The 26,073-nt window shown below is 36.5% G+C and overlaps 2 protein-coding genes across 3 annotated transcripts; both read right to left on the minus strand.

The window, feature by feature from the left end:
- Nucleotides 1–1,037: 1,037 nt before the first annotated feature.
- Nucleotides 1,038–6,029, minus strand: gnb3a (guanine nucleotide binding protein (G protein), beta polypeptide 3a). The gene is made up of 8 exons (XM_067393382.1): nucleotides 5,973–6,029; nucleotides 5,721–5,866; nucleotides 5,311–5,374; nucleotides 3,992–4,154; nucleotides 3,780–3,846; nucleotides 3,457–3,658; nucleotides 1,251–1,467; nucleotides 1,038–1,144 (listed from the first exon to the last, which is right to left on the minus strand). The coding sequence occupies exons 1-8, from the start codon at nucleotides 6,027–6,029 to the stop codon at nucleotides 1,038–1,040; spliced, it is 1,023 nt and encodes a 340-aa protein (XP_067249483.1).
- An 8,895-nt stretch (nucleotides 6,030–14,924) lies between these two features.
- Nucleotides 14,925–24,362, minus strand: p3h3 (prolyl 3-hydroxylase 3). Of its 2 annotated transcripts, none has more exons than XM_067393383.1 (16): nucleotides 24,070–24,362; nucleotides 23,698–23,882; nucleotides 23,398–23,556; nucleotides 20,798–20,984; nucleotides 20,496–20,645; nucleotides 18,921–19,063; nucleotides 18,658–18,747; nucleotides 18,495–18,547; nucleotides 18,347–18,426; nucleotides 18,105–18,232; nucleotides 17,920–18,015; nucleotides 16,708–16,858; nucleotides 16,488–16,605; nucleotides 15,994–16,069; nucleotides 15,476–15,616; nucleotides 14,925–15,385 (listed from the first exon to the last, which is right to left on the minus strand). In XM_067393383.1, the coding sequence occupies exons 1-16, from the start codon at nucleotides 24,356–24,358 to the stop codon at nucleotides 15,218–15,220; spliced, it is 2,214 nt and encodes a 737-aa protein (XP_067249484.1). In that variant the 5' UTR covers nucleotides 24,359–24,362; the 3' UTR covers nucleotides 14,925–15,217. The 2 variants fall into 2 exon arrangements, with proteins under 2 accessions (XP_067249484.1, XP_067249485.1); XM_067393384.1 differs by having other exon boundaries at nucleotides 14,927–15,385; nucleotides 20,514–20,645.
- Nucleotides 24,363–26,073: the final 1,711 nt, after the last annotated feature.

Below are 26,073 nucleotides of genomic sequence, written 5' to 3' on the forward strand. Positions count from 1 at the left end.
GTTCCAGCAAAAAACGCACTTTCGTATTCTAAAAGCTTACGCTGTATGTCTTACGCCTTCCCTATTCTACTTATGGAAAAAATGAAACTGGCACTGCGTTCATTCCGTAAGTAGAATAGGGAAGGCATCGATTGAAGAAAGAAAGACATGGACATCTTGGTTGACATGGGGGTGAGTAAATTATCAGGAAAATCTTATTTGAAAGTGAACTAATCCTTTAATATTTTTGTGGAAACAAATTATTTGATGAATAGAAAGTTCAAAATAACAGCATTTATTTTAAATGTTTACCGTCACTTTTGATCATTTAAAAGTATTTTCCCATCAGATATGAGAGAATAAAATTTTATAGGAAAAAATCAGTCGAGTTTGTCAGTATTTATTTTATTGGCCTGAATAAGCAGGGAAAAAAACATGACACTATCAGTACACTATCAAAAAAAAAATCTAACACTAAACTTAACAAAAGAAGTTCAATCTCACTAAAACTCATTTAATCTATAGTTTGTAAACCACATTTTATAAAAGTGAAAATGTCATTCTGTGTAGACTGAAATTTTATACTCAATCTTGCACAACTATTTTGGCAACCTCTTGTCATATAGGTTTGATAGCACAGGATGCATTTAGATATCAGTAAGTGTGATTCAACTAATGTTGAAAGACTTATTTCATATGCTATAGTGATAATATGCTGTAACACACCCTTGTGTTAATGACCCTATCCAAAAATTACCTCACAAATCACCAAATAGGTCATGGCTTGGTAAATGCCCACTTTTGCAGTTAGCAGTCCCTGAAAAAAACAAGTTTTCTGTTATTGCATGGTTTCTTTGACAAGACTATTCTACAGATCAAGCCCATCTCTAAATGAGGTTTTCTTATTCACAATCTTTCTTGTTGTGACGGCACAACAAACATATCTCTTTCCCTTCCTACTTATACAACTATATCCCATAGTTCTGTTCCAATTGTCCCCTTTACATTTTACCCTGTCTTTGACATATTCTGATTTTGCCTCTCTTTGAGACAGCGTTTTAGTTCCAGATCTTCAGAAAGCTATCCCATGATCCTGTGCAGCAGGCCATCCCATCAGGTGTCACGCCGATACAGCTCACTCTGTTGTCATGACCAGACAACACTCCTGTAAAAGACAAACACTGTTTTATTACAGATATTTTAGCATCTGATGTTTTTTACCATTCTTCTGAAGTTCACATCCATCATTGTATCTCGTTCCAGTGACTCACCCACTCTCTCCGCCTTGAGCGAGTCCCAGATGTTGCAGTTGAAGTCGTCGTACCCAGCGAGGATGAGTCTTCCAGAGAGAGAGGGAGCGATGGAAGTCACTCCGCACATGATGCTGGAGTCCTGGTACGTGATGAGCTCCTGGTCTGAACGCAGGTCGTACAGCTTGCAGGAAGCGTCGTCTGAACCTGTGATCACTGCATTGCCATTGGGGAAAAACTGAAAAGAAAAATTAATATATTTATTATAATATATTGCAAAACTTGCTGCCACTATGCTAGGATGTGCTATGGGGTTGCTGTAAGGAGTTTTGAGAGGTTGTTAGTGTGTTGCTAGGTGGTTTCTTCGTTGTTCTGGGTGATTGATTTCTGATCCAGGTTAAAAGAGCCCAACCCGATGGGTGCATCTGAAATCACATTCTTCCCTTCGATATAGTAGATGAAAAATGAAGGAAAGGAAAGGCAATTTTATTTGTATAGCACATTTCATACACAATGGTAATTCAAAGTGCTTTACATAAAGAGGAATAATAAAAATAGAACATAAGGAATAGAAATAACAGTAAAAACAGAGAATTTTGCTATCTGGATGGATGAGCTAGATAGTCTTAGGGAGTTGTTTTTGTTGTTGTTGTCCGTCAGAGTGGATCTAAACGGATCTATCCATCAGAGTGGATCAGAATGGATCTTCCTCACACGACAGGACTGCTACCTGTTAAGGCCCTTCAAACTGATAAACAAAGTTTCAATCTCCCCTTTTGCCAAGACACCTCAAACTGCACCACACACAGCCCTAATACCCCTTCCGGAGATATCTTATCTATGCAACGCAGTTCAAATTTCCCCTTTGGAAAGATTTGCTCCAACCCTGTTAAAAATGGAAAACTTTGTATGCTTTTTGGCAGTTCATTTACATGACAGCTGCATTTTGGGGGACTGAAAATGCAAAATGTTGAAAATGAAAGCAGCTAATTAAGTTCTTCTGGAGCACTTGATAATTACAGACAGGTGTGTTGGATCACGGTTGGATCTGAACTCTGCAGATCTCCAGGATTGGGCACCCCTGCTTTAGAATATTTATGGTCCCAAAAGATGACTTGAGCCCCCTCCTCAATGTAAATCTATGGGATTTTTGCTCATTGTGTTAATGAAGCAAAAGCATATCTCCAACAAACTGCACCGTTTAATGAATCATTCATGTTCATAGTACCAACGGTGTGGGATTATCTTCATGTCAAAGTTAAATACATTGGTTTTAGGGCAATCGTTGTCAACCAGGGGGCCTCAAGATAACTTAAAATATTTTAAAATTCGACAAAATAAGCATTAAAATACAGCTAAAAAAACCCAAGATATTTCTTATTTTAATTCACCCCCTCAACAACAATCTTTGGGGAACCAGGACTCCCGCAGTCTTTGAAAACCTGTATATATGAGGTAGTCAAATTTTAAATGTGTGATTTTTAGAACTGGAAAAAACATGTAAATTATTAAAATTGTAAAACTTATTAAAAATGTTTTTGTTAACTGAACTAAAATAAAACAGTTTTGTTAAAACTGAACTAAAATAAAATATATATATTTAAATATTAGATAAAAAAAACTTTTTAAAGTTACATTTTAAGAATTTAACAAAAAAAAAAGCTTAATAAAAAAATGACAAAAGCATATAACAAAATTACTAAAACAAACTAAAATGAAAATAAAAAAATCGAAAAATAAAAGCTAATTCAATATTTTAATAAATACTATAATACTATATAATAACACTTTACAATAAGGTTTCATTAGTTAACTACATTAGTTAACATGAACTAACAATGAACAATACTTCTACAGCATTTATTAATCTTAGTTAATGTTATTCTCAACATTTACTAATACATTTAAGATCAAAAGATGTTAATACACTGTGAACTAACACGATCAAGAACATTGTTAGTAACTAACATTAACAAAGGTTAATTAATGCTGTACAAATACACTGCTCATTGTTAGTTTGTGTTAATGCATTAACTAAAGTTAACAAATAAGACCTTATTGTAAAGTGTTACCAATAATACTAAATAAAACTGATTCATGGGCATTTTTATATATTTGTCTAGATACCAAACTATTTTAGCAGTTGAAACTGTTAGAAAACAACTTGTCTAAATTACAAACTGGAGGCTTATATATAGTTGTTGACTTGGAATCAAAAAGGTCTTACCCCAATGGCATTGATGTCACTCTCATGGCCTCCAAAGGTCTGTCTGCACTGGCCCTCACGGATGTCCCACAGTTTGGCTGTGAAGTCACAAGCTCCTGAGATGAAAGTGTTGAAGTCAGGGGACACAGCCAGAGACATACAGTCTCCCAGATGGCCAGCAAAGACGGTCTTCTCTGTTCCTGTCTCAATGTCCCACAGAAGACTAGAAAAGGTCAGAGGTCAAGTTATTTAAGGAGGTAAAATGTGCTGATCTGAATACATCATTTGCGTAAAAATGTTCTTTTCTCTTTTAGTTAGCTTTTAAAAATCTAAAGTGAATGTACCAGGTACAGTCTCCAGAGCTGGTGATAATCTCACTGTCGCTCAGGAAGCGGCAGCAGGAAAGGTAACCTGATCAACACAAAACACAAGACAGAGATTCAAATAATATACATTAAAAACAGATAAGTCAGAGAGGCAGCTAGCTGATGTAAAATATATCATGGGCTAGATATGGCTCTTTCTATCGGTTTGCATGAGAAGTATTTATTCTCACCTGTGTGTGCTGCGAGCTCACGCATCACCTTCACGTTACCATCTTTGCCCTTCAGGTTATAGATGGAGCACATGTTGTCAAGTCCTCCACATGCCACCATGTTTCCTGAAGGTGCGTACGAACAGGTCATCACCCATGAGGACTTCAGGGGGATTGCATGCACCTAGACCACAATCAGAGACAAGAGTTTGCTAATATTCTACAGATTAAGGTTTATTGACAATGTTAATATACACTGGGACTCATTCATGAAAAAGTAGAGTAAATTTCAGAGTAATTTTTCAATCATATTTGTTCATCAATGAAATTTATTTTCACATTGGTTAAGCCCTGATGCTAACATGGCGTTAAAAATTATATAAACAAACAAACTAATTGGTTAAAGGGCTAGTTTGCCCAAAAACGACATTTCTGCCATCATTTACATTGACTTCCATTGTATTTTTTTGTTCATATAATGGAAGTCAATGGGAAGCGAAACTGCTTGGTTACCTACAGTCTTCAAACTATCTTCTTTTATATTCCACAGTACAAAGAAAGTCATAAAGGTTTGGAACGACTTAAAGGTGAGTCAATAATGACAGAATTTAAATTTACTAATTAATTTTGTTATATATTATTAGAGTAAAAATAGTGTTGTTAAAATTTAGTGTCATCAATTAGCCTAAAAGAACACTTTGAAAATGAACATTTTGAAATTTTTTATCAGAATGGTTTTGTGAATGATTTACACTAAAAGGAATTCTGCTCATGTTTCATGAATTAGGTCTAGTATTTCACAATGGCAACTTTCTCTTATTCGAGACTTCTCACAATTGGGATGATTGCCTGCTCATAATTGCATAATTATATATATATATGTGCCTTTATCAACTGTGAGATTTAAATGCACAACTGAAATATATAAAGGTGCATTTATGACAAATAGAGTCATTTGTGAGATATAAAGTTGCAGTAGCACTAAATAAAATCAAAATGACCTAATTTAAATATGTTGCATAAAGCAGCTTCCATGTTTTCAAAAAGAACTGAAAGTGTCTCAGCCCTGCTTTCGTGCTTCATGTCATTTAAATATGTCTCCTCCCTCTTGCACACAAATGTGACCATTGGCAGAAACTGATTTACTTAATAGCCTTCACCAGAAATGATTTGCATTTAAATGTGCGTGACAGCAGCTCCAAGTCAAAGCAACAGATTTTGTAATTTATTACGTCTATAACAATTACTAATGATAGGCTCAATGATTTTTAGCCTTTTTGTAGTTAAGGACTAATATCAGACTGAGGAAAGTTTAACACTAAAAACAACACTTTCAGTACCTTATTGGTGGAGTAGCTGTCCCATACAATCAGTTTACCATCTTGAGACGCACTAACACACAGCCTGAGAGAGACAAAAATAAATATCAGTTAGAAAATAAATATGTAAGGGGAACACAACAGCGTTATTTTAGTTTATATATATATAACATTAACTAAGTTTAATAAATGCTGTCGAAGTATTGTTTATTGTTAGTTCATGTGAACTAAAGTGGTTACTTAATGAAACCTTATTGTAAAGTATTACCAATTACCAGTCTTTGCCTAAATAAAGCATAAGTCTATTAAAAATGACATATCAGTATCATGTAAATGTGTGTATATGGCTGTGCTTGTAGACTAGTACATGTGGTACAGCATGTGTTGCTTTTATTTGCATATAGTCTAGATGGAAGCCTTATTGTGTTTACTTTGAGTCTGTCCCCCAGTGCATGGCATAGATTTTGGCCAGATGTCCTCTCAGTGTCTTCCTGGTCTTTAGCTGGACACGTCCCACAACAGCTGTCCCCGCCACATGATCCTGCAGCGTGAGGTCCTGCACTGCTTTACGAGCCGCCTATAGAAAACAGATATTACAGCTGATCATAACTGAGAATCTGTAATATTCTGTAAAGTTACGTAAATGTTTGCGATGTTAGGGGGAAAAAACTATCGACACTAACGGTGATTTCATCCTTCAGGCTCTCCGCCTCCTTTCGCAGTTGCTCCATTTCACCCATGGCAATGGTTGTCAGGCACGGTCACACACAGATACAGACAGGAAGTGAGCTCAGTAGAGCCAAGAGAATGCTGGGGAAAACTCCTAAATGTGAATATACATTTAATTGTTTCATTAATCATGACAGTGCAATTTATTTTACTGCTTGTGGGAAAGGCTTGTTGTTGTTGCTTTCACTGTAATATATCTGCAGTCGCCCCTTCAACAGCTATTTGCAATTCAAACTCCCTTCGACCTGGTTTGCAAATCCTCACAAATAAGGATGCATGCAAAATTTCACTTGTGCCACCACCACAAACATGCAAGGGCGCAATGAGTCAGAGTCAAGCACACTGACGTACAAGAAACTGCTTTATCTAATATCCACACACCTGCTCTCATATAGAAAGATATTACACATATAGATAGTTTAGTTCATAAATACATTATATACATCTACAGCACACTCGTTTTTGGGTACGTCCAACTGCTCCTGTGAAATAAAAGGGATGATAAGTGTGACTCTATGAGCACATTACAACTGCTTTAATTTGTAATATTCTTGAGCCCTCAGAAACAATACATAGATTTTTTTTGCAGAAAGCATTACTGAGATCCATGTTATATATTATTGATGATGTTAAACTCTCTCAGTATTGTCATCTATAATAATTTTGCCCTTCATTTTGGATGGCTAACTCCAGTTTGCTTTTATAATTAGTGTGCCGTCAGTCGTCTTAATGAAAATGTTTTTTTGTGAGTCATAAAGCATACCTCTAAGTTTAAATATCATGTCTTACCTTACAGATGAAGATTAATGTAAGCTATTTCCTTTTGTTGAATTATTTTTTGAATCTTTGTGTATCTCCCGAGCTCTCATGACCAAATGAATTTTGCCTAAAATTTGTTTGAGGAGAAAGCGAGAGAATAAAGGGTGTGGATGGGAGAGAGGTGGGCCGGTGGGAGGGAGCTGTCCTGTTAAGGACATCAATAAATAGTCCCTGTTCTGGAACTCAAGGTGAACACCATACCTGGATTTTTTGACATCAGTATAAATTAAAAAGATAATGGTATTACCAACAAGACTGTGAGCACCAAATGCCATAACCAGAAAGAGATAATGAGAGAGAGAGAGGCAGGGGAGAGTGAGTTTAAATCCACACTGCTGAGATTTTAAGGGAGGCCTTTTGAATCAAATCTGCTCTCATCCGATTATTGACTGCTCTTTGCATCTGGATAAGAGCTACAGCAAAGATGGGGAGGGGCATAGATGGATAGAAACGGAGAGAAGAGAAAGCTAGGAATGGGTGTGAAAGTGTGGCCTAGCTATCATTTGAATTTGAGTTTTCAGCAAATTATGTTAAAGGACAGTCTTTTATATTATTCAGTAATCTCAAAACTTTTTATGGTTAAAAAATTCCTATAACTATTCATACATAACCTAAAAATGATTTATAATGTCTAGCTGATAATCTACATTCATTGTACTGTGATTAACTATTAGGTCATTGGAAATGATTAAACAAATTAGAGAAATTATTCAGTACAATTTTGTACCAACATCATTTTTATTCAATAGCTTGTCTCTTTTGATATCTTAAAAAAACATTTATACTACCTAAAAGTGAAAAAAAAAAGAAAAAGACAGAACTGTTGCCAAAAACTCAATATTTTTATGGATTTAAAGCATAAAACTGATTGACACTTATGTTATGGTTTGGTTCTGACTTAAAATGGACATTTCCGAGTGGAATTCATTATCAAATCTTAACTTTGCCATATTCATAAGTTAATACAGTAGCAAACAAACCCAAAATATAGAAATTAATAAGTAAAAAAAGCCTCCATCACTTACCTGTTCCTCTTGGATGTTTCTCCGCTCTATTTGTATTTCTTATTCCTTTCCAATTCTCTATCCACTTGTCTTTTCTCGGGACACTGTTCATTCAGGTTTTCTGCTTTACGCACCTTCTGATCCCCCTCTCTCTCTATCTCTGTAAACTCTATGATGCTTTTGTGATGGCTAGATGAGGATTGGAGGGGATGAAGTGAGATCAGGGCTGAAAGGATAAAGCCTTGGATGGAGAGAGCGAGAGGGAGGGAAATCTGTTAGGAGAGGAGAGAACAGAGAGCAAAAGACAAGAGAACTAAATAGTGGAGAGAATCAGGTCATAGGGTCACATGACAAAAAAGCAGGTGCGTGAAGGGCCAGGTGAGGGAGCAGAGATGATAGATTTGACTTTTTTCCCCCGTTTAGTATTTAATAATGCCAATGCTGGCTAAATTTGCTTTAAGGTGAATAGTGCTCAGCTAAGGTTTTAGACATGATATTGGACTGAAAAACCCCACAATGACAAAAGTATGGAACAAGACCTGATCCTGAAGGCATTGGTGATACATCCCTAAACTCTGAACATAGATGTCCCAGAAAACCAAAACTTTTTTAGATGAGGGTCATGGCAACAGAGGCCTATTAGTCACGATTGAGCAGGCAGAATATCCACAACATTCTCATTGTGAGGAAGCTGAAAACAGTAAATAATGGATTGGAGAGACATTTCTATGTATGGAGTGATGAACGGTTTCAGATCACTGGGATTTAGTGTTGCGTACACCTTGGAAAATGTTTCAAAATGAGTGATAATTATACTTCGAGGTGAGCGGAAGGCTACGGTAAAATACACAAGGTACAATATGTTTTATTCTTAAGAGTGTAAATGCTATTGTAACAAAACATAAAACACATTGTTTTAGGTACAAAAATGAGTGAGGATGATTTTTGTGGAGCAAAAGAGCTTAAAAGCCTGTGAACATTTAAGGCTTTGCTTAAATCAATTTTAGTGTCCTGATTTAGAACTGACAAACTATCATTATCATAAATATAACTCGTCCTCCCCCACCTCGCAGAGCTAGACAAAACATCGCAGCATGGTGGATAAAATCATCACCCGATTTAGAAGGAGGGGGGGACAACGCAACCCATGGGTGAAAAGGATTATATTCTATTAGGACAAAAGGGAGTGGTTTACTTTCGCATGGATGAACGTTGAGGAAAAGTTATGTGCAACATTAGGTTCGGTGTCATATAAAAAACCCTTTGTTGTAAAGTATAGTTAAGTCGTGTGTATTCATGTAGTATAGTCTGTGTGTGTGTGTGTGTGTGTGTGTGTGTGTGTGTGTGTGTGTGTGTGTGTGTAAGTTGGTCTGGATTTGCCTACATCATGGGAAGCAAATGTCTCCACAAATTGTAAAATCAGCCAATATGTCCACAAAGAAAACAGCTTATTAAACATGCTAAATAGTGTTTCAATGAAAATGAAAAAAAAATGTAGGGAGGTAAAGGGGAAAACAAAACATCACTAGTGTAGTATGAAACAACTGAAGTTCATGGACCATAAACAATGAAACTTCAGTTTTATATTTGTAAATGTTATTTTTATTTATAGGTGCTGGTCATATAATTACAATATCGTTTTTTTTTATTGTAAATTATTTTTAAAAATGAAACTTTCATATATTCTAGATTCCCTACATGTAAAGTAAAACATTTCAATTTTTTAATTTTTTTTTTAATTTTGATGATTAGAGCGTACAGCTCATGAAAGTCCAAAATCCAGTATCTCAAAATATTAGAATATTTCCTAAGATCAATCAAAAAATGGATTTTCAAAACAGAAAAGTTCAAGTTCTTTAAAGTATGTTCATTTGTGCACTCAATACTTGGTCGGCAGCACATATTACAGCAAATGACTTGCTCCTAGCACAAATTACAGCATCAGTGAAGTGTGGCATGGAAGTGATCAGCCTGTGGCACTGCTGAGGCACTATTGAGCCTTCAGATCATCTGTATATTGTTGGATCGACTGTTTCTCATCTTTCTCTTGAAAATATCCCATAGATTCAGGGGTCAGGCATGTTGGCTGGCCAATAAAGCACAGTAATATCATGGTCAGCAAACCACTTGGAAGTGGTTTTTGCACTGTGGGCAGGTGCTAAAGTCCTGCTGGAAAAGGAAATCAGCATCTCCATAAAGCTTGTCAGCAGATGGAAGCATAAAATGCTCCAAAATCTCCTGGAAGATGGCTGCATTGACTTTGCACTTGATAAAACACAATGGACCAACACCAGCAGATGTCACGGCCCCCCAAATCTTTACTAACTTCAGAAACTTCCCACTAGACTTCAAGCAGCTTGATTCTGTGCCTCTCCAGTCTTCCTTCAGACTCTGGGACCATGATTTCAACATGAAATGCAAAATTTACTTTTATCTGAAAAGAGGACTTTCGACCACTGTTCACTGTCCAGTTCTTTTTCTCCTTAGCTCAAGTAAGATGCTTCTGACGTTGTTTCTGTTTCAGAAGTGGCTTGGTAGTCCTTTTCCTGAAGATGTCTGTGTGGTGACTCTTGATGCGCTGACTCCGGCTTCATTTGACTCATTGTGAAGCTCTCCCAAGTGTCTGAATCGGCTTTACTTGACAGTATTCTCAAGCTTGTGGTCATCCCTGTTGTTTGTGCACCTTTGCCTACCCAATTTCTTCCTTCTAGTCAACTTTGCATTTAATATGCTTTGATACATCACTCTGTAAACAGCCACCACATTCAGTAATGACCATCTGTGACTTACTCTCTTTGTGGAGGGTGTCAATGATTGTCTCCTGGACCATTGCCAAGTCAGCAGTCTTCCTCATTAGTGTGGTTTCAAAGAACAAGAGATACCTGGAATTTATACTGTAGGGATGGTCATTTAACGAAACTCAAATGTAAATATTCTAATATTTTGAGATTTTGGACTTTCATTAGCTGTACGCTCTAATCATCAAATTTAAAAAAAATTTTTTTTTTAAATGTTTTACTTTACATGTAGGGAATCTAGTATATGTAAAAATATTATGTAAAAATAATTTACAATAAAAAAAAAACTAACTTTTTCACGATATTCTAATTACATGACCAGCACCTGTATATTTTATGTACATTACTGCCCTTGAATTTGATTGGTCCAGCAGCTTTCCAGTCTCGGCAGAAGTAGTAACCATCCAAGTATCTTTCACATACTCTTACAAATTCTAATGAATTCAGCCATACTACTCAGTGTTTTTTACATTCTATATATCATGCAAGTACAGTTTCAGATGCAGGTCAAAACAGCACTTTTCACTGTTTGTTGCACATTTTAGACAGACTCTCAGGCTTTTATTTTTCAGTGAGAGGTTACTTACACTGTTATGAAAGTAGGTGGCGATGTCCTCACAAATGAGTCATTGAATCATTAATTTAACCAAATTGTTGAACAACACTGATTTGTTCAGGAACGAAACTCATTGTGTTGTACAGGGATGCATTTGATTCTGCTTTGTTTGGAAATATTTTTCATTGGCGGAGGAAAAAATATGCAAAGTATCTGGCAATACTTTGTCTAATATGCAAGTTAATCAGTTACTCGTTTAATTAAAGTCTGCATGAAATCCAAATTGACCCCATTTACTTTGTTAGCAGACATTACTAGTCAAAATTAATTTAGAGAAAAAATGATAATTTAATTTGTCTTTATGTTAAAAGACCAAACTGAAGAGGAGGTGCAACCAGAAATCAAAAGTTCATCTCAGGGTGTACTCGCACTAGGCACTGTTGCCTTGAACCGAGCCTGAGTGCGATTATCCCCACTCCCCCGTTGGCCTGCACTCACACTGCACTTAATGTTCCGTGCTGGAGCACGCGTACGTCATGTACCATGCAACTTTTTGAATGGAAGAAAACAGGAAGAAATGCACTTTCGCACTAATATATTTATCATTTATGCCGCGCAACGATTTTCACTTACACGTATCAGAGGATTACTACAAAGGCAGCTTATAATGGAGGAATTTGCAGCTTTACTCGCAAACTACAATTCCTGTTCATCAATAAGGTTAGAGGCAGACCTGTTATAAACCCAAATACACTCAAATTAATTTCACAAATTGATAAGTGTACTATCAAAGTAGTAATAAAGATGTTTGCCGTCGAAATGATGACAGTACTGCACACAAAAGTAGTAGCTGTTCCGTGCTCTGGCACTGTTAGCACTCACACTGCACGTGAACCGCGCTCGAGCCCAACTCAACCTCTTCCAAGCGGGCCAGGGCCGGCTAAACGAACCACGCCCGGGCGCGGAACGGAGCGATCACACTTGTCAGACGAACCGGGCTTTGGGGGTCAAACATGCTCAGGCACGGTTCAGAGCGTACAGTGTGAGTACACCCTCAATTGAAGAAAAGGTGCAACAGTCACTCTAGAAGAAAAAAGTTTGGACTTTATTAGTTTTGTTTCTGCCATTTTCAAGACCCTCTTCAGACAAATTCCTAATCTTTAGTCAGAATCTGAAAATTTGCTGCCCCCCTGGAATGGCGTTCCTTGTTCCACTGCCCTTCAACCATCAGTCTGCTGCAAGCTAGAGATGGCGAATGGGTGCGCTAAAATTCAAGCCCCGCCCTCTATCTCTTCTCATTCAATATTCCATTTTACTCTGAAATACATCACAATACTGAAGTCATTCGCACACTTCCGATTCACACAAACATTGAAAGGGTTAGTTCAGCCAAAAATGTAAATTCTGTCATTTATGATTCACCCTCATGCCGTTCCACACCGTAAGATCTTCGTTAATCTTCGGAATGCAAATCAAGAAGTTTTTGATGAAATCCAATGGCTCCGTGAGGCCTAGATAGGGAGCACTAAAAACATATTTAAATCAGTTCATGTGAGTACAGTGGTTCAATATTAATATTATAAAGCAACGAGAATATTTTTGGTGCGCCAAAAAATAAAACGACTTATATAGTGATGGCCGATTTCCAAACACTGCTTCAGGAAGCTTCGGAGCTTTATAAATCAGCGTGTCGAATCATCTATTCGGAGCGCCAAAGTCACATGATTTCAGCAGTTTTGTTGTTTGACACACGATTGCTGGCTATGGAGGCCTCACTGAGCCATCGGATTTCAACAAAAAATATCTTAATTTTTGTTCCGAAGATTAACGAAGGTCGTACGGGTGTGGAACGGCATGAGGGTGAGTAATTAATGACATTATTTTCACTTTTGGGTGAACTAACCCTTTAACTGTTATAAAAACAACATCACTCGCAAATCACAGCTCTTGCTCTTGTGATATTGCCTAAACAATGAGTGTTGGAATGTAAATGGATAGTGAAGTCAAATTTGACAATATACAGTTTCACACTAAACTTTCTTAATACAGAAAACACTACAATTTCATGAAAGCATTGTTCACCGGTTTAAAAAGAATCAGAGCGACTCTTGATGTGTCTAAAACATCCTACACTCTAAAAAATACTGGGTTAAAAACAACCCAAGTTGGGTTGAAAATGGACAAACCCAGCGATTTGGTTGTTTTAACCCAGCAATTGGGTTAAATGTTTGCCCAACCTGCTGGGTAGTTTTATTTAACTCAACTAACTGTTTAAAAATGACTGTATTTCTTGCTTAAAATGAACCCAAAGTATGTTGGAAATTAACATCTATTATTGTTGAATAAATGAACATTTATTAATAAGTTTAATGAATAATAATTAAACAATAAACATTTATTAAATTGCTTATTAATAAATGTTCACCTTTTGATTATTATTTTTACCTCTAGTAATTATGTCTGATTTTTAATTTCCAACATATTTTGGGTTCATTTTAAACCAGCAATATAGTAATTTTTAAACAATACCCAGCAGGTTGGGCAAACATTTAATCAAACCACTGGGTTAAAACAACCCAATTGCTGGGTTTGTTCATTTTCAACCCAACTTGGGTTGTTTTTAACCCAGCATTTTTTTAGAGTGTAGTGGACCCAGGCACTTGGCTAAAAATGGACACACTGTGAAAAACCTGCAGCTGTGTGATTACATTGAGAAATCCAGGTTAAACAAATATGTATGAGAATGCAACATCGACCGTTCCATTATCACTATTAATATCCATGCTCTTCAGCACTGGACAAAATCCTGCATAACTCCAACATGTTGTGTAATATTATATGTTATCATGAGGGAGAAAGAGATTATTCATGAACGCATCTCAGTGAAAGTCAAACGTCAGTGGAAACAGGTCACAAGGGTCTTAGTCATTTACCTAAGAGGTATGTCCATACATCTGCTTTGCTCTTAAACACTTAACTATTTTCCAGGCCTAAGTACCAGATGCATAGGATCATATTAACACCTTATGCACCATTAGCCATTCTGCCCTCTATTTTACAGCACAATGCAGATTAAACGCATACAGAGGATCAATGGCCAGCGCAAGTATGGCAAGAGCTGGTGTATTAGAGGAGGGTCAGTGATATTAGGGTTTGGGTTTAATGGAAGGGGCGTCATGTTGAAATGGGGAGTCGGGTATGAATGATTACATGATTTCTTGCCTGGATTATTATTCCATACTCTAAATGGGAGATTTGTAAGCTTCATAAACAAATGCACTCATTTATGAGGGATTATCTGTAATCTCGCTCTCCGTCTCTCTCCCCCTCCCTCTTTTTCTCTCTCACTCGTTCCATCAGTGCTAATGTGCCACACCTCCCCTCCTCCCTCACTCCACTCGTTTTAATGTACCATCATCTAGATCTATTAAACACTTGAACCTTCTGTCTTTTTTCTCTTGGTTCTGATTCTGTGAAACAATAACAAATTAACGATAAATGTGCGCACTGTTATATTTTGTTTGCTGCGTTGATCGATATGACAGTGGTCTTGGGTCTATACTGACACCTAGTGGTGTGGATGAAGTTACATGCGCCATGTAAAAGTTTTTAAATGTATTACGTTTAGGTGGTTATTGATCTCTTGTGTGAGTGTTTTGTGTGTACATCATTTACTGTTTATTAAAAATACTATTAATTTTTAATAAGTAAAAAAAATAATAATGAGGAAAAATTGAGTATGTCTTTAATAATTAATAAATTATAATAAAAAAGAATAAATTACTCCCTAAATTACATAATTGGCGCATTCGCTGCTTCTTTATTCTTTGAAATACTAACCAGAATCAAAACACAAGACATACTGAAACAAGGGCACAAACACAAACACACGCACAAATACACACTCACACTTACAGACACATAAAACCATGTGGAACAGGTTCATGAAATGACAGGGTGAATAAGCAGCATGGCATTTAATGTCCATGGATGTCTATTTTCTGCTCATTCATCTGTCATTCTTACAGTTCATCCCGTCTGCCTGTCACTCTTTCTCTCTCTTTGCTCCTCTCTTTTCCTTGGCTTCTCCCACTGCGGGCAGATTTCAAGGCGCTCTCAGTATCAACCTTCTCCTCTTTTACTACAATCTGTCCATCAGCTGCCCATAAGGCTTCAGCTTCCTCACGTTCCTAAAATGAAGTTAAACATATGAGTTAGACCTCTTTCTCAACACCTTTCCTCTTTTAGCATCTCTGGAAGTTCCCATAAGAGCACCATACCATATCTCTGTGGTGCTTTTCAGTGGTAAACCAGAGTGCCAGTGCACATCGTCGACCCTTCGTTACTGCAGTAACTCCATGTGGATTGACAGGTCCTGATGTAAATCCAACAAGTCGCCCACAGCTTGGTTTAACCTTTGCCTGAAAGAAGAAAAAAAAAGATATAGAGAAAGTTTCGGGTAATCATTAGGTCTCATTCACGTGTGTACACACAAATTTGAGCACAAAAAAAGTACAAACGTTATCCTATGCATACAAATACAAATCATGTAATTATTAGTGAATGGGACTCATTATTTTAAATGTTATTCAGGAGTAGAGCTGCACAATTCTGGATGAATTGAGAATCACATTTTTTTTTTTTTTTCAAACGGAGATCACGTTTCTGAATGGACAACTAAACAAAATAACATGAAATTTACTAGAGGTTCTGGCAAAATGTTAATTGCTGCAGTCTTTTTAAAATGTTTAATTAACAATGTAATCCAAATTAGTGAATATTGGGAAATGTATCTTACGGTGACTGTTTTGGTGTCTCGATCAGTGAAGAAGAAATCGCCTCCTTCAAAATTATCATTCAGGTAAAGAACTGCGCTGTAAAGGCAACAATACAAACAATTCAATGTGTGTATAAAAGAAAATAAAAAAAACTAAATATATTTTAGGCATTTTCATTATTTTCCAGATGGTTCCTTTCTATTCAAATGAGGCTCATAATGCTGGATTTACAAAAGTCAGCGCTGTCAGCAATGCTGCACAATTAATCCCAACAGAAAGCTGGCAGTAAGGGACTTTTATTTAAATGTTTCTATATATTTTGTATTGAACATTTCCAGCAGTAATGGTAGCCAATTGAAGTAGACCACACACTGTCTTTAATCCTATGAATCTTGAATCTTCTGAATATATTTTTTAGTAAATAAATGTATGCAAATGAAGGAAGCTATCAGCAAGCCTATTCATTCTAAGTGAATTTCCTGTGTGTTTTTCCTACATCTACACATCTGTGCACCTGAGATCTCGATGAGTGAAAGCAGGAGCTTCTCTCCAGCACTGTCTGGTTTCTGGCTCCAGGATGCAGTTATCCACATGAACTGGGTGAGAAAGATCTGACCGCCCCTCTTGCTGTCCTTTACGAATATAAAGTCATATAAGCACTGAGCAAGACATTAAAATAATGTGTGTTTATGTGTGAATGATTGTTCCTGTTAAAGCACTAAAGAGTTTTGTACCTGGGATGGCGGAGCGGCACACCAAGTGTGTGTAAGCAAAGTAGAGAGTAGAGTGACTCCTGAAGTACGAGTCCATCAGAACTTTTACAGTCTCCCCGATCTCATGCAGCAGCTTGGCATCTGATTGTTTGACCAGCCCATCCTGAGACAACTGGAAAACAGATATTTTCTAGTATATTATCTAGGATATTTGATGTGAGGATGTCTATAATTATATGAATCATTCTAGTATGTGTCACGAGTAGGGGTGTAACGGTACATGTATTTGTCCCGAACGTCACGGTACGGATGACACGTTTCGGTGCATACAGTCAGACATTCGTCACAGGCAATTCACACTCAATCCAGAAGGGGGTGTGCACGGTAATGCAACGGTGTTTGCTAACCGCCACAGCAGGAAATGCGCAGAAGAAGAACAGATCTATGCATAGATATGTTTACGTGTAATAATCTCTCAACCAGTGTTTCAACCGCAGAAAGATATAAATAAAACAGCTTGAGAATAATATCTCTCGTAGCATTACATTTACCTCAGGCAAGTCATTTAGTGTCCACAGCATGTTAGTTCACTAGAGAAATGAACTCTAGAGGGGAGCATTTCACTAAATATATGCACTATATTAGCTTATACAATCATTATATTTACTTTACCTGTAATGTCTTAGTTATTAAATATATATTTAAAGTAAATTTGTCATGAAAATGAGTTATGACAGTAACTATGTAAATTATTATATTTCAAAAATGAATCGGAGTAGAAAAATAATTGAAAAATAATTCAATAATTAGATTTAGAAGTTAGTGAAACCTGCCTTATGTGCAATTTACATGTTTTTTTTTATTTGAGTGTTGATTAATATATCTAAAAATAAATAGCAACTGAATTGAATAGTTTGGGCTCTGTTGTTAATTGTAACCTTAAATATAATAATGTTGTAAAGTTTAATATAATAATATTATAGAAATGTGCAAGAAAGGGCTCGCCGTATATAGTTTACAGCATTAGCTACGATAGATTTATTTTTATCCTTAAGAAAATGTTAATTATAAATGAATTTATTTATAGAGAGAGACACAATTTGTTCAATAAACGACTGTTTATTAAAAAAGAAGCAATTTTACATTTAGATTTCTCCCCCCTACCAATCCGTGGCTTCAATCCCGAGGTACGTACCGAACAATCATGTTTGTGTACCATGAGTAATATTTCACCTTAAGTGCTCTGAGAACAGTCAAGCCCTCAAACTTCTCATGTGGCGTGTGAGGAGAGCGTCGCCCCCGGTAACCATCACCCACTGATGCAGCAACCTGTTATCAACACATGCAGAATGTGAGGGGAGATTTTTTGAAACAGTAGTTCACATGGCAGATTTTTAAATGATTATTAAAGAGCTCACTGTAGCCAGCTGCATCAAGCGATCACATTCAGATTGGGATAAAACTCCATCCAACACTGCACGGTTGGTCCCGTTTAGCCCCTGATCATCCATAGTGATTGTTACGCCAACCACGGGAATAGAACCACCTGAGACAAATGTTATATATTTAACTAAATCAATTCAATAATTATATTAAATTACATATTATAAATATTACAAAATGATGGAAGGAACAGGGTGGACAGAAACAGGGCTTGTACCTGCATAAAATCCACTGTCATCCACTTCTTCCACTTTCTGGCCCTGCTTCAGTTTCTCATGAAGCTGATCTTTCTCTGCTCTGAGAAGAAGAAAAGAAATTCATCTCACCAATTCCTTTTTTGTCATTTTTCTATTTCCCTGTCTCACCTCCAGGTTTCTCGCAGAGATTCAGGCACGACGTCCTCGGGTGTCCACAGATCCTGATGGGGACAGAATGAGACTGAGGCCTTTTTTGGCTAGTTTCAGAAAGTAGAACAAAAGGTGAGAGGTGAAAGACAAAAAACTCCAGCAAAAGCAATGAGGCATATACCGGGTCACTGAATTTAAAATCCAAGTTTGCCATCCCAAAGTACAGCAGTCTCTTCTCTTGCAAAGCTCTGCTGACATACTTGGCAATTTTCTTTGAGAAAAAAAAAGATAAAATGGCCATTTTAAAGTTTGTATTGATTTTTCTCATTGACTCATCCATTTATCCATCCATCAAGCAGACAAACCCATCTATAAATGCAAACATTATTCTTTCTACCCCATCTACCATGCTTCATGGTTACTCCACCAGTCCATTCATCATACCGGCATGGGGCCTGTTTCCTGAGCCTCTGTGTCGCCCTCTAGAGTCTGAGAGTAGAGCTCCATGTTATTAAGTGAGTCTGAATCTGTGGGGTAAAAGAGCAGCAAGGAGCGCAGGGTCTCCACCGCCCCCTTCAGGTCACCAGCTGCAGAACGCCAAAGAGTGGTAACAACAGTGTTTGGTTAATGATGGTTCTCAGACTTTTCAGGTCAAGCACCAACAAACAGAATAGCATTTATTTTTTTATTTTTTTAAACTGTTTTTATTGTTAACAGACTCTTAAAAATAGTTTTTGCTAATTGAAATAAAGCTGAAATAAAAGATAAATATTAGATGAAAAACATTTACAAAAATAAGAAATGTTGACTTATAACTAACCAAAATAAAATAGGTTGTTACTTTTAAAATAAAAGTAAATTAAAGCTAAATATGCCAAAGCACATAACAAAATTACTAAAAACTTAAAATTAGAATGAAAATATAAAAATAAAGGCTTATTCAAAATATTATTAAACAGAATATGAATAATACTAAAATAACACTGCTATTCACATCCACAATGCAACATACAAAATGTAGGCTATGCCTGTGTCATTGATTCTGGTATTAAAATTGTAGACAGATCAGAAATTAGAAATAACCAAGGAAAGATACAATACATAAAATTAAAATGAATTAATTAAGTATTGCACATTTCAGTCGTCTCACATATCATGAGGGAACCAATGTGTTCATGTTTTACATTCATATACTGTATAATAGAGTGCAAAAGTGCCCACCCACTTTTTCAGCTGCGTTGATTCCGGAAGTATTTTTTCCATTCATTTCTCCCAAAAGGATTTAAAAAAAGTTAAAGTGTTTTAAACTATGAACCAAGCTACAAGGTGAATCACAACATTACAAACTTTGATTTGAAGCAAAAAAAGTAATTGAGGGAACGAATTACAAGCACTGCAAACAGCATTTAAAATTATGGAATGAACAGAATTAAAAATGATAGAGAAATATATAACTACTCATTTAAAAATTTTGATTTTATACAGCAAATATTGAAGTATTTTGAGAACGTAAGGAGATAGATTCGATTACGTCATTTGCGGTGCTTCATGGGAGTGGGGCAGCACTAATGAGATCTTTTGGCATGTTTTTCTTGTTTTGACTCTGATTGGTGGAATTTTGTGTACAGCATCATGGGTAATGTAGTTTTTTACAAGGAATTCTGCTGATAAAAACAATTATTTTAAAACTAAGTTGAAATAATACGGGCTAACATCTTCAACAGAAGCACATACTACCGATTAACAACATAGTAGCTCACGTTAAGGCTGTCTGTCAACAGTTTTATAAAAAAAAAAGAAAAGCATTTTACTTCCAGAACCCGACTGCTGCACTCTATTACATTTTTGAAAATGAAAAAAACCAAAACACTGTTTATCTCCAAAAATAAACCGTGAAGAACACAGAAGAAAAACATAATAATGGATCATTTTTAATATAATTTAAATAACAAAAACACTGTAATTTGTGAGTAAACAGGGGCAGGAAACATCAGTGCTTGTGTATTAATAATATCTGACCTATTAATGACATCTGACCTTTGAATTGTGCAATATGTAGATGCTCAAGCTGTAAGGGCAGAAAGTCCTCCAAAGCAGAAACCCTTCCAGGTCGCGTTGACACTAAGGTCACACATGTCTGTTTGCATGACAGCAAGGAGAGAGAGAGGTCTGAAGAGACAGAGAAGGACTGAGTTTACTCAACTGTTTTATAATAAACAAAATAAATAAATATTACAAATTGACTTGAAATAATCACGTGTTAAACTTCTAATAGTGGCTGCAATAACTTGATAGATTTTGTAAATAAACATCCTTTTCACCTGCAGCTCTCTCATAAACATCACGTGCATTCTCTGGCTCCTCCGGAAGGACCCGTGGAGCCATCTCACACTGAGCTCTGCATTCTTCTGTCTGCTTGAGCGTCTCATTCACACACTCCTTCCACTTCTTCACTGCCTTCACCCAATCAGACGAGCTCTCAGCCAGAACGGCTGCATCATACATCTCCTAAAAAACGACAAACAATGTGAAAAAGATGTGAAAATGATAGAGAAAGGGGTATACAGGACAGCTAATGTGGTTAATTTCAAAACTTTTATATTTTTCATTTTATAATAGTGGTTAGGAAAGAGAAAAAGAGAGGAGTGAGGACAGTGTGGTGCAGAATAAGTATGTAATTGACAGACGTTATCCACATATTCAGCTTTAAGACAAAAGACTGCTCGGTCATTGTGGGAAGAAACTGTCAAAATAACAGACTGCACAACACAACAGAAAAACAAAATAACTCTCATGACTCACAACGCTACTTACAGTCTTGAGAACTGCTCAGACGTCAGTAAGCACACTGACCATTCATGCAATTCAATTTACAAAATCTGTTTATTTGGTGGTGACATTTGCAGCAGTGTTATTATAGTATTGTTTATCATCATCCAAATTTTGTTAGGTCCTCATACACAGTTTTCCATAATCAAAATACATAACGTTACATATTTCCTGGAAAAGGGGTAAGCTTGAGTCCTAGCTTATTTTACCTTTTTCATTATAATTATATTAAGCTTCACTTCCACTGCAAAGCTTAATTTATACAAATTTTAAGTTACTTAAGATAACAATTCTTAAGACTTTCATACATTAAGACTGAAAGTTACACATTACATACATTAATACAAAACTATTACACAAATTATTAAATACTTTAGAAACTATTATAGTATTTTGAATTAACATTTTTTATATTATAAGTTCTCATTTTAATTTGATTTTAAGTTTAATTAATTGTGCTTTTGTCATTTTTATTTGTTAATTAAAAAAATTCAGCTATTTTTATTTCAGTTTTGGTCATTTTAATAATTAAACTTATTTAAGTTAGTGTCAAATGCAACATTTGGTATTTTTAAGTTTCTTAAGTTTAAGTTTATCTAATATTTATAATTTATTTTATTTTAGCTTTGTTTAAAGGTGCCCAAGAATGCTTTTTCACAAGATGTAATATAAGTCTAAGGTGTCTCCTGAATGTGTCTGTGAAGTTTCAGCTCAAAATACCCCATAGATTTTTTTTAATTAATTTTTTTAACTGCCTATTTTGGGGCATCATTACTGATTTTGGCAGCGCCGCCCCTTTAAATGGCGTGCTCCCTGCCACACGAGCTCTCGACTATATTACAGTGCATTTACAAAGTTCACACAGCTAGTATAACCCTCAAATGGATCTTTACAAGATGTTCGTCATGCATGCTGACTGCACATGTTTAAAAATGAAAATAGCGACGGCTCTTGTCTCTGTGAATACAGTAAGAAACGATGGTAACTTTAACTTCATTTAACAGTACATTAGCAAAATGCTAACGAAACATTTAGAAAGACAATTTACAAATATCACTAAAAATATCATGATATCATGGATCATGTCAGTTATTGTTACTCCATCTGCCATTTTTCGCTGTTGTTCTTGCTGGCTTACCTTGTCTGTGCACAGATCCAGACGTTAACACTGCCTTTCCTTGTCTAATGCCTTGAACATGGGCTGGCATTATGCAAATATTGGGGTCATACATATTAATGATCCCGACTGTTACGTAACAGTCGGTGTTATGTTGAGATCCGCGTGTTTTCCGGAAGTCTTTTAAACAAATGAGATGTATATAAGAAGGAGGAAGCAATGGGGTTTGAAACTCACTGTATGTCTTTTCCATGTACTGAACTCTTGTTATTCAACTATGCCAATATAAATTCAATTTTTGTTTCTAGGGCACCTTTAAATTAAAGGAAATTATTTTTTTTTAGTTTTGTTTTAGTTGTAGTTAAAGGGTTAGTTCACCCAAAAATTTCTGTCATTAATTTCTCACCCTCATGTCGTTCTACACCCGTAAGACCAAATTAAGATATTTTTGATGAAATCCGAGAGATATATGACTTGTCCATTGACAGCAATTTAACCACCACTTTCAAGGTCCAGAAAGGTACTAAAGACATTGTTAAAACAGTCGACGTGACTGCAGTGGTTCAACCTTAATATTATGAAGCGACGAGAACGCTTGTTGTGTATAATAATATCTCATACGCTGGCTCAGTGATACTGATGCAGGAGCCGGCTAAGAATGAGTCAGCGTTCTGGTGTAGAACCTGGAAGCACTGAACTTAAACAACGTATGAGAATGAGAACTATTTTAAAAAGGTCTTTTCTACATTTCTGGATCTTGAAAGTGGTGGTTAAATTGCTGTCTATGGACGAGTCATATACCTCTCAGATTTCATCAAAAATATCTTAAATTTGTGTTCCGAAGATGAACAAAGTTCTTATGGGTGTGGAACGACATAAAGGGTTAATAATTAATGAAAGAATTTTCATTTTTGGGTGACTAAACCCTTTTTGGGTGACTAAACCCTGATTGCTTTTCTCTTTTGCTGAACTCACCCAGTGTTGCTCCTGCTCTCTCTCTCTGTCCTGGAAGGATTCGTCTTTCACTCCTATCATCCTCCTGTACTTCTCAATGTTGTTCCTCATCTCCAGGTGACTCGGATTGGCCACAAAGAACGTGTGAGCAGCTGAAGCTGCTTTGTCCATTTTATCCAACTGTATAGAGGGGGAAGAGAGTTTAAACTTACAAAACAAACCATGGCAGGCTTACTCAGACCTTTCCAGGTGTGTTGTGATAAACGTATATAATTATTATTCGCCTGATTTCACGTATAAACATACGATTACTGATTTTACCCTGTAGTAGGTGACTTGCAGGTAGTTGTAAGGGTTGCGTGTTCCAAATTCATACTCAATGTCTGAAGATACTGGGAGCAGAGCAGCAGGAGAAGCACTTCGACCCACACAGAACCTCACACACTCGGCCTGCACCTGGATCCAGTCTAGTATCCCCAGGTCCCAGAGAGTAGCATCCGCTGTGTCTGCACACATTAACATGCAGTGAACAGGACAAGTCAAGGACAACTCCAGTCTCCAGTTTGCAGAGCATCATGTTTTGTATTGTTGCATTAGTATTAAGCACTGTAATTGAGTGACTTACTCCACACACACTGTGATGAAGAAACGCAAAACACACTTTGTGCATCAGTACAAAAAGTTAACAGTTACCTAGTTTAGAGACTTTGTCATCTCCTGCTGTTAAACACTCGTCGTGACATTTTCGTCTGGTCCGCAGGAGCATGTCTCGCGTGGAAATGGATTTCTCCAGGAACTCCGCCGCGCGCTCCCAGTCCTCCCTAAAATACGCCCGAACCCCGCGGTAATAGAGCTCATCGTAAGGGGCTAAAAGTCCGGATGAACTCTCTGAAGATAGTCCACTGCCTGCAGTTATAAACACACAGTTGAGAATGAAGAGGGACGCCACGTATACAGGGACTGTGTTTGAGTGTAGCGCCATAATGCAGGACCCTAGTGCGAATGAAGGGAGGGAGGAGGAGGTCCCACACAGGAATGAGAGGAATACGTGCCTGGCAGCGAGAAATATAACGTTAGGTACAGCACGAGAGAGGAAACTGCTGTCTTTTTGAGGACACGTTTGCTTATAAAAATCTAGTCATTATTGGTGCATTATTATTTTGTGTTTATTACATATTTACTTAAATACTGTCTATTATTACGTAGTTACTAAAAAAGATTTAAGTGGTAAGGTTAGGGTTAATATAGTACCTAAAGCATAAAGTCAATGTAAAAACCCCTGTGGTGAAAATCAAGTTTTAAATGTTGCTTCTATGCATTTGTGGTGTTTTTAATATGTTTTAAGACAAACTATGCGCAAATTCATCAGTCAGCTGAGTATTTTCCTCATAAAATTGATCCGTAGACTACAAAGTCTGAAAAACCGCCCCTGATTCCTACCGTCAATATTGTAACCAATCCCGTCCACGTGCCCCGCCCCGGGTTTTCCTATCATTATTTCATTATTTTAACGCAATTATGCAGCTGTCTGAGATGCCGAACATGGTTTGTGTAACATTAGCAAAACATTATTAGGGTTTGTTAGTCAAGCCAAATGCTAATCATATGAATTCCGTTGTGTCGACTTTTATTCAAATTCTGAATGAATTATACATAGCTAAAGACTTACAATCACTAAATTTCATTATAATCAATAAAGTTGTCTACACTGCACAATCTCTTATTTAAAGGATTAGTTCACTTTCAAACTAAAATTTCCTGATAATTTACTCACCCCCATGTCATCCAAGATTTTCATGACATAAGGGTCTTATTTAGAGAAACCATCGCTCATTTTCAAAAAAAAAAAAAAAAAAAAAAATACATATATATATATATATATATATATATATTGTTTGGTTTTTTTTTTTAAATGATCGATGGTTTCTCTAAATAAGACCCTTATTTCTCATCTGGAATCACTGTAAACTGTAATTTTGAACTTCAACCATTTGGGCTCCATTGAATACACGTTTTAAGCATAAATGCTCATCTTGAACTAGCTCTCCTCTGTATTACTGCCCTCCACAGGTCAAAGTTTGAACTAATTGTTATATACTTGCACTAGCATATTGTATATGACAATTTAGTTCAAACTTTGACCTGAGGAGGGCAGTAATACACTTAGCAGCATCTACACTGCCGGAATTCTAATAGAGAAGAAGAAGAGAGCTAGTTCAAGATGAGAATTTGTGGTTAAAACGTATATATATATTTATTTTTTAGAAAATGAAGCTGCACTAAAAATGTAATTTTAACCATTTGGAGGCCATTGAAGTCCACTATAAGGAGAAAAATCCTGGAATGTTTTCATAAAAAAACTTAATTTCTTTTCGACTGAAGAAAGAAAGACATGAACATCTTGGATGACATGGGGGTGAGTAAATTATCAGGGAATTTTGATTTGAAAGTGAACTAATCCCTTAAATCGTGCCGAGACTTTGTAAATAAGAGAATTCGCAGAACCGAAAAAACTCTGCCGTTTTTACCTGTGAGAAGATTCTGAGTAAATTAAACACCCCTGATTGGCCACTGCGTTCAAGAGATCAACAAACATGTCTGCGATTGGCTACATTGCTCACCGCTGTGAAAACATGTTGTAAATAGTAACATTTGACCTTCTCTAGAGCGCAAACACAAATTCGCACTGGAGCGTCT

This window comes from Chanodichthys erythropterus, chromosome 2 (genome assembly GCF_024489055.1).
Source record: "Chanodichthys erythropterus isolate Z2021 chromosome 2, ASM2448905v1, whole genome shotgun sequence".
NCBI lineage: Eukaryota > Metazoa > Chordata > Actinopteri > Cypriniformes > Xenocyprididae > Chanodichthys > Chanodichthys erythropterus.

Bases quoted from the DNA above. Each gene is read 5' to 3' on its own strand.
- gnb3a (XM_067393382.1), bottom strand. From the start codon at position 6,029: ATGGGTGAAATGGAGCAACTGCGAAAGGAGGCGGAGAGCCTGAAGGAT. The intron at 5,867-5,972 runs GTTAGTGTCGAT...TGTTTTCTATAG, and splicing joins GCCTGAAGGATGAAATCACC to GCGGCTCGTAAAGCAGTGCA. The intron at 4,155-5,310 runs GTACTGAAAGTG...ATTGTGGTCTAG, and splicing joins ACAGCTACTCCACCAATAAG to GTGCATGCAATCCCCCTGAA.
- p3h3 (XM_067393383.1), bottom strand. From the start codon at position 24,358: ATGGCGCTACACTCAAACACAGTCCCTGTATACGTGGCGTCCCTCTTC. The intron at 19,064-20,495 runs GTCAGATATTAT...GGCGTTCTGCAG, and splicing joins AGGTCAGATGTCATTAATAG to CTGGTGACCTGAAGGGGGCG. The intron at 15,386-15,475 runs GTATGGTGCTCT...ACTTCATTTTAG, and splicing joins AAAAGCACCACAGAGATATG to GAACGTGAGGAAGCTGAAGC.